Source organism: Schistocerca americana, chromosome 7 (assembly GCF_021461395.2).
Source record: "Schistocerca americana isolate TAMUIC-IGC-003095 chromosome 7, iqSchAmer2.1, whole genome shotgun sequence".
NCBI lineage: Eukaryota > Metazoa > Arthropoda > Insecta > Orthoptera > Acrididae > Schistocerca > Schistocerca americana.
The window spans coordinates 443,482,676-443,492,036 of record NC_060125.1 but is presented as its reverse complement, the minus strand read 5'-3'; the positions used below and the strand labels follow the sequence as shown (position 1 = coordinate 443,492,036).

The 9,361-nt window shown below is 40.9% G+C and overlaps 1 protein-coding gene across 1 annotated transcript in view; it reads left to right on the top strand.

Moving 5' to 3' along the window:
- The first annotated feature begins 3,646 nt into the window (after positions 1-3,646).
- LOC124622666 overlaps positions 3,647-9,361 on the top strand; it is a 122,917-nt gene continuing 117,202 nt past the window's right edge. Inside the window, exons 1-2 of the mRNA XM_047148460.1 lie at positions 3,647-4,047; positions 4,128-4,229. Coding sequence (XP_047004416.1) covers positions 3,849-4,047; positions 4,128-4,229 — 301 coding nt within the window. The 5' untranslated portion in view covers positions 3,647-3,848. The remainder of the gene's footprint in view (positions 4,048-4,127; positions 4,230-9,361) is intronic.

Below are 9,361 nucleotides of genomic sequence, written 5' to 3'. Positions count from 1 at the left end.
ACCTAGTGTGTGCATGGAGATAGATAGAAGATATGGTGTGGGTCTAGAAAATTTATATGTTGCTGTTGTGGTCTTCAGTTCAAAAACTGGATTGATGCAGTCCTCCCCACTACTCTGTCCTGTGCAATCTTCTTCATCTCTGAATAACTACTGCAACCTACTTCCTTTTCAGCCTCCTTAGTGTATTAATCTCAAGGTATCCCTGTACAACTTCCTTCCAGTACTAAAGTTGTGATCCCTTGATGTGTCAGAATGTATCCTATCAACTCATCCCTTCTCTTAGCCAAGTTGTGCCACAAATTTATTTTCTCCCCAATTCTGTTTGGTGTTACCTTGTTGCTTATGTGATCTACCCATATAATCTGTAGCATTCTTCTGTAGCACCACACTGCAAAAGCTTCTATTATCTTCTTGTCTGAGCTGTTTATTGCTCAAGTTTCACTTCCATACAAGGATACACTCCAGACCAATACCTTCACAAAAGACTTCCTAACATTCATATCTATATTCGATGTTAATACATTCCTCATCTTTAAATACGCTTTCCTTGCCATCACCAGTCTACATTTTATATCCTCTCTACTTCAGCAATCACCAGTTATCTTGCTGCGCAAATACCAGAACTCATCTACCACTCATAGTGTCTCCTTTCCTGATCCAGTTCCCCCAGCATCATTGTTTGATTTAATTCGACGACATTCCATTATCCTTGTTTTTCTTTTGTTAATGTTCATCTTATATCCTCCTAAAAGGCGCTGTCGATTTCATGCAACTACTCACCCAAGTCCGTTACTGTCTCTGGAATAATTACAATGTATCAAAAAATCTCAAAGCTTTTATTTCTTCTCCCAGAACTTTAATTCCTTCTCCAAATTTTTCTGTTTTCTTTTATTGCTTGCTCAATGCATAGATTTAATACCATATCATTCGGGATGGGTTACAACATTGTCTCCAACACTTCTCAACCACTGCTTCCCTCTGATGCCCCTTGACCCTTGTAACTGTTGCGTGGTCTCTGTAAAAGTTGTATTTAACCCTTTCCTCCACGCATTTTACCCCTGTTGCTTTCAGGATTTCAAAGAGTGTATTCCAATTGACATTATCAAAAACTTTCTCGAAATCTACAAAAGCTATAAACCTAGGTTTACCTTCCCATAGATAATTTTCTAAGATATGTCATGTAGACAATTCTGCCTCTCCTGTTCCTACATTTCTTCGGAATTCAAACTGATCTTTCTCGAGTTTACTACTACCAGTTTCTCCATTCTCCTGTAAATAATACATGTTAGTATTTTGCAGCTATAACTTATTAAATTGATAGTTTGGTAATATACGCGTTGTCAGCGCCTGCTTTCTTTGGAATTGGAATTGTTACATTCTTCTTGAAGGCTGAGGGTATAATTTGCTAAATGCTAGTTATTAGATATTGTATACTTTTCCACACTTATGATTAGGGCCAGTTTAGGCCCCAAACAACACAAGTCACCACTTAGGGCGCGAAGTTGAGAGGGGCACCAGAGGTGCCAAAGTTGTAAGATTTCTACAGAGGTCGTATCAAAGTTAGTAGCGGATGCCTGGGGCACCAAGCGAATTTGTATACAGTGTTTATCACAATTAGTAATGAAAGCAGACATGGATGAAAATTCATGAAGGAGAAGAGGGAGGGAGGGGGACGAGGGGAGCCAAATGATTACTTGCTTGTGTGCTGACATGATCTCGAACCAGCCCTGCTTGTGACGCAAATTGTACTTGATTCATACAATGTCTGTTTTCTATGGATCCAATAAACATTAGATTACACTACTAGTGGATAGTATCAGACCAACATCTAATATTTGTAACTTGAGGAAATGCTAAGCAGCATGACAATGTCTATACAATAAAACTCCCTCTTCCACAACACAGGCAAAGTACCAGTGTCTGGATAATGAAGACAAGACTTTCACTTTAGGTGACTGAATTGACATAAATGAAAATAGAGTTTGAAGCACGTGTCTGAGGCAGAAACTGATAGGAAGAATATTATGAAGTGTTTGTGTGCCACTATGATTGTTTAGAATATGTGTGCTGTTTGCACTCCAACAGATTGTGCAGTGTCCTGGAATAGCATAAAGGCCAAAAGCAAGTCAAAGCGATGACCACTGGGACATACCGCAGTAGCAGACGACATGCTGCCAACGAAAGCATTGATGTAATTGAAAAAGTTTGCCATTTGTGGATCTGCATGATAGTCCGAAACTAGTTATGACATTAAAATAGAGCTTTTTAAATGTATCCGCAGATAATTGTGTTCTTCATAAACAATCAATCCTTAATAGTCGAGGCATTTACAACGTCCACCATGGATAAAATAACATTTAAATGAAAATAAAATCACCGATAACATTAAGTTTTGTTGTAGATCCTAACGGCCTACGCCATCGAAACTCATTAGCATCCGAACATTTAATTTTGTCTTACATGGTCCTACTAGTGTCATTCTATGATTATTATTGATTTCACTTAAAATTGATATCGAACGGTTTTATGTTGAGAAGATGCGATTGTTCTTGTGTTAAGCCCGATCCACACGCAACGATCTGTCTGCGCAGACATCGGCGCAGATGTCTGTACATGCAAAAGATCGCTGTAAATGTAGTGTGTTCACACGACACAAACCCCAACCTACTACTCGCCCGCCATCTGTCGGTGTAGAAAAGCAATATCAGTGGCAAGCGACTACACTCCCCGTAAACGTCAAAAATTTAATTCAGTTATTTTGAAATATAGAAATGGAGGAAGTTCTGTTGTGCTCTGTGTTCGCAACTTGTGTTGCAAAAAACATTCAGACCAACCGCAGGAAACTGAGAAAGCGGTCAAAATGGTGTAGACAGTGGCTGCTAAAGCGAAAGCAGTTTTCTCACGTAAATTTACTGCGAGGGTTGCAGGACGAACCTAACGACTGGCGAAATTATTTGCGGATGGATGTCGAAACTTATAATTATCTCTTAAAGCTTGTAACACCTCATATTATGAGAAAAAATACTTGTATAGAGAAGGGCAATTTCTCCTCATGAACGGCTAGCGATAACATTAAGATTCCTAGCAACAGGAAGGAGCTACAAGGATTTGGAATTTTCAACTGCAATATCGAAACAAGAGTTGAGTGAAATAATACCCGCAATTTTTCAATTAGAGCATTGTATGCTGCTGTCTTTTTGTCTCGGTCGCTATATTCTTTACTTTAATCTTCCACAAACATGGGTGGTTTCTATATATTTCAATGAATTCACTTACAAACTCTCGAGAACACTGACGAGTATCAGCCATTTTAATGCCCTGTGCGCACAAATACAAACACTTGACTGAGCAAACAGCTGTTTCGCGCCAGATTTGCTGCGATCTCCTGTCCACACGCTCCAACTTGTCTGCGCAGATGTGGTTTGAACCCACAGATTTGAGAGGTTTCGCTCAAACCTCCAACTCCCAGGTTTGCACACACCTCAGGTTGGTGCAAATCTTCTGTCCACACGCAACGATCTGTCTGCGCAGATGTGATGTGCGAAGACAGATCGTTGCGTGTGGACGGGCCTTTACTGTATGTCTACTGTTTCACAACTTCCGCACGTTGGCAACACTTTTGATGTATACATCTCTGACAATAAGTGTTTACATGTAGCGCGTTTTGTTGTTATACAAAACTGGATGATACGATGATGTTTGCTGCAGAAATTTTAGTGATAATGCATGAAGTGGAAGGGAAAGGAGAACTGTACGAAGAGCGAGCCTTTTCTTGTTCGTCAATCACGTGACATTTTCAAACGCAATTATAATTTATATTAAAAGTTGCACTTGTTTGCAAGACGTTCATGATGTCCGATTTTCATTCGGCTTTCAAAAAAAAATTATGTATGCGCGCCTACCGGGCAACGCCTCATTATTTGATACCAGGATTGAACCAGCAGAGAGCATTATGCCCTGAACACTGTAGTGAGCATGGAACCCAACACACTCTTCATTGTGTCGGGCATAAATTGTTTATACCAAAAACGGAAACACCACGTCTAGGTATTTTGTGTTTATGAAAAATCATTGAAATTGTGTAAGAATGCCTCATGTAATTCCTGACCTTTTTCTTTTGCACATAGTTGTAAGTGGACGTGACGTAGCTACATCTCTCGTTAGTGAGAAGCTCAAATGGCAAGAAAAGGCAAATGCGTTGGCAGTACGTTACAGGAAGAACCCCAAAGGTAAGAATAAAGCAAATGTGAATACTAAATCTGTTGCTGTTAATCGAATGATAGTATTCCTTATAGGCAGAATACACAGCACTTCGGTCTCCCTTCTTCATTATACGTATTGTGCAATAGTAGCTATTCTTAATGTCCCACATGCACTCGAATGTTTGCTGAATAACATTCAAGAGGTGTTGTAAAGTGTGGTTAACATGTTAAGAAACATACTTACATGCACTATAGTACCAAACATAACTAAAATACAGATAATAAAATGACAGGTGATACATAAAGATTTGTCCATGTGGTTAATAATTACCCTAATTAATAATTTGTGCTGTTAAGTTACTTACTAAGTTTCACATAATAATAGAATTGCATTTGGATTTCGGCTCTCAACCGTCCTTTGGAATTTTTATTGGCAGATCTAGATTTCAGCTAGAAACTAGCCATTCTCAATGCACTATCATTTTTGGTCAATGTATGTAATGCCTGTTGGTCGGGCTTTGTCCACAGTTCAAGTGTTCAGTGAACTGTGAACTGTGGACAAAGCCCGACCAACAGACATTACATGCATTGACCAAAAATGATAGTGCATTGAGAATGGCTAGTTTCTAGCTTAGATCTAGATCTGCCAATAAAAATTCCAAAGCGATAGCTGAAATCTATTATTTACAAAACAAAATAACGGTTACTGCATGCAACAGCCACTGAATGGAGGGTAACCTGAAAAAGAATTGCAGGTAGGCCTATTATAAGTTTAATTTTCAGGAAAACTACTGGATAGGAAACTCCATAAAATTTCAAGTGTTCATATTTAAGTGGATTATTACATCCAGGGTTAAGTAAAGTGAATTTGTGCTGCACCTGATCACCTCACGTTAAATTCCCATCTTGGTGAATGATATTGAACCAGTATAATGATGACTGAATTTGCATATCAAACTTACTTGGAGTGTCTAGAAAGTGAACATCATCATACTGGTTCCAGTCAAAATGTATAGGAGTTTAAAATGTAAAAAAAACTGCAGCAAAAGTGAGCTCACAATGTTTGTGTAATTTTCCTCTTTTTTTCCATATGATATCAAGTCCATTGCCTTATTTTTGAGGGCACAACATGTAATGAGCAGCATACTAATTCCAGAATGAGATTTTCACTCTGCAGCGGAGTGTGCGCTGATATGAAACTTCCTGGCAGATTAAAACTGTGTGCCCGACCGAGACTCGAACTCGGGACCTTTGCCTTTCGTGGGCAAGTGCTCTACCATCTGAGCTACCGAAGCACGACTCACGCCCGGTACCCACAGCTTTACTTCTGCCAGTGCCTCGTCTCCTACCTTCCAAACTTTACAGAAGCTCTCCTGCGAACCTTGCAGAACTAGCACTCCTGAAAGAAAGGATATTGCGGAGACATGGCTTAGCCGCAGCCTGGGGGATGTTTCCAGAATGAGATTTTCACTCTGCAGCTGAGTGTGCACTGATATGAAACTTCCTGGCAGATTAAAACTGTGTGCCCGACTCAGACTCGAACTCGGGACCTTTGCCTTTCGCGGGCAAGTGCTCTACCATCTGAGCTACTGAAGCACGACTCACGCCCGGTACCCACAGCTTTACTTCTGCCAGTACCTCGTCTCCTACCTTCCGAACTTTACAGAAGCTCTCCTGCGAACCTTGCAGAACTAGCACTCCTGAAAGAAAGGATGTTGCGGAGACATGGCTTAGCCACAGCCTGGGGGATGTTTCCAGAATGAGATTTTCACTCTGCAGTGGAGTGTGCGCTGATATGAAACTTCCTGGCAGATTAAAACTGTGTGCCTGACCGAGACTCGAATTCGGGACCTTTGCCTTTCGCGGGCAAGTGCTCTACCATCTGAGCTACCGAAGCACGACTCACGCCCGGTACCCACAGCTTTACTTCTGCCAGTACCTCGTCTCCTACCTTCCAAACTTTACAGAAGCTCTCCTGCGAACCTTGCAGAACTAGCACTCCTGAAAGAAAGGATATTGCGGGGACATGGCTTAGCCACAGCCTGGGGGATGTTTCCAGAATGAGATTTTCACTCTGCAGCGGAGTGTGCGCTGATATGAAACTTCCTGGCAGATTAAAACTGTGTGCCCGACCGAGACTCGAACTCGGGACCTTTGCCTATCGCGGGCAAGTGCTCTACCATCTGAGCTACCGAAGCACGACTCACGCCCGGTACATCCTTTAGCATTTTACGTATAGTTGCAGGGAAACATAAGAACACAAAAACACGTAATAAATGATTTAACACAAGTGATATCATTATACTGTTGGAGATGCAACCTGTATAAGGAGCAAAACTAAATTTTATTTGTGTCATACACAGGTCTTACTTCTTTGTATTTAAAAAAAATACAATGTGTTACAAGCCACTAATTAAGTAAGAGGAAGCAAAATGTGTATGACAAAAGCAAACGGCCTTTTATTTAGTTACATAGGCAGACCATATCTCCAAGAAATAAAGTATAGAAACAATGAAGGAATCCCAGAAAACATAAGAATAATAACACCATGAGTTTATTGAAAATAACACATCATACTAGGGCTTGTACACTGTTGCTGCCCTCTTCATGAAATACATAAATAAGTCCCAAGTACAGTCCGCACCACACGTATTTCAACAAATAATGGTCAAAAAGATTTTTTGCAGTGTCGGATGCCGTGAAGAGATATCCGTATAGCTGAGCAGCTGCCTCTGATACTCGTAGTGTGTGCACCTGGTTCAGCATCCTTAAATGTCAGTTTATGGTTAACCGTAAAATGCTTGAATTCTTCATCGTTCAACCTTCTGTATGACCTAAAATAGTCAGAAATGACAGTCTTTCCTGGAAGGATGCATGCTTTGATGGTGCTAAGCAGCACCTTCTTCATACATCTGGGAACAACGGTGAAAAACCACTTGTGGGTTCCTCTTCGGATTCCTCCAGAAACCCACCTTCTTGTCTTTTTGTAAACTGACATTTTTTCTTCTTCCAAAAATAGCCTCGTCGATCTCGACAATGCCACCAAGTTTCTCACTTTCATTGAAGCACATACTTCTCTGCAGAAGCTATTCCAATCCACTACTGTCTTGTCGGATAACTGTAGTTCTTCGGTAATAAAAAAAGCTTTTGCTTCTTTTGATCCAGAGACAAGTTAATTGCATAATTTTCATGATTCTTAAGTTGCTTCACTCAAACCATGAATTATTTGTAATACTGCAACTAACTCTGTGATCAGTCATTTTTCAGCTCCACCTGCACCTCGTGTGTACCTTTTGTTCAAGAAATAAGGCTCATTGCCCCACCATACTTTGGACACTTTCTGTGACTGGCTACAAAACTGTGTGACATACATCAGTTAACAACATTGCATTTGTGTTCCATAAGGACAAGGTCCCTGTAGTGTACATGTTCGGGGACCATAGCTGAAAACATAATGGAGTCAAATCGAATTATCCGCTCAAAAGAGGCTGACGTTATCTGTTTCAGTATGTCTCATTAGCTTCTTACAAGAAAGCCAGATGCAGCATTAATATGTATGGTCGTCTTATAAGGTAATTAGAGACAAACAAACACAGGTCAGAAAATTAAAAGGTAATATCTCTGGAAATAAAATATGCTTCAGTAATTTTTTCTTTAGGTTAGATCTCTGCGCCACTTCCAATCCCTTGCTACGAGGATCATATCCCTGTGGAAGACCCAGGTGCAAGACCTGTTCAGTCCATCCACCAAGCACTTCCTATTCCAGTCCCGTAAAAGGTTTACCCTGCCCTGCCAGGGGCCGGACCACTTGTGAAAGCAGCCATGTCATTTACTGGCTCTGCTGCAATCATTGCACAGCTCTTTATATTGGTATGACTATCAACCAGCTGTCCAACAGGATAAACAGCCACAACCAAACTGTGGCCAAGAGCGAAGTAAACCACCCTGTGGCATAACATTCTGCTGAACACAGCATGCTTGATTTCAATGGCTGCTGCACTACCCAAGCCATCTGTATCCTCCCCTCCACTACCAGCTTTTGTGAACAGCACTGTTGGTCGTTATCTATACAACACATTCTCTGCTCCTATGGGAGCATACTGTCGTTATCTATACAACACATTCTCTGCTCCTATGGGAACATACTGTCCCCATAACCTTCACCTGTCAGTTTCCACCCCCTCTGTCCTATCTCCTTCTCCCAATTCCTGTCTCATACATTCTTTGTTTGCCACCCTCTGTCAGTGCCCACACTCTTTCCCCACACCCCTCCTTTATTGCTCTGTTTTTCCCACCTCTGTGCCCCCCTCCCCAACTGCCCGACACTGCATTTGTTGGCATTCTAGTCCCTGCACACTATGCCAGACAGCGCTCCTCTCTTCCCCTACCCATTCACTGCTTCTCTTTCCTTTTCCCTCCCTGTCGCAATTTCTGTTAACATTCCACGTGATAGTTCATTCTGGCCCGAGTTGCCAGAGTTGGCAGTCGTGTGTGTGAGGTGTACTTGCTTGTATGAATGAATGGTGTGTGTTTCTCTTTTTTCGATGAAGGCTGTCATCGAAAGCTTACGTGTAAGTGTCTTTTGATTCTACCTGTCTGCAACTTAGCATGCTACCTTCCCATATTGTTGATATTTCTTTATGTTAGGGTGAAATAATGCCCATTATGCAAGTCCCACCTCTTTCAATATGGTTCAATTTGAAGAATCTGGAACACAGGAAGAAACTATTAATGGAGTTCTATCAATCAGTGCCAAGCCAAATGACTGCATCCATGAGGGCCAGAGGTGGACCAATGTCTTACTGACTTGCTCAATTTGTGAAGCTCTTTCTCTTGAAGAAATCATCGAATTTTTGTGAAACTGTAATCATTTGTTTGTCTGTACATGTAAAGCACATCTACTTATTTCTGTCCCATTTGGATAATTCCTTTATGGATGCATAATTTCTTTTGTCTTCAAGTGTATTTTTACTTTTAGTGTTGTGGTTGTGAATTGCACATTTAATCCTAAATGAAGAGTTTCTGTTAACCACAAAAAACCATTGGGGAGTGTATCATATATTGGTACATAAGAGTAAGAGGTCCCTGTGAAGGTTTCAGTGTGATGTCTGCTTATCAGCTTTATATGATTCTGCAGAATAAATGATTTTTGCCTTTTC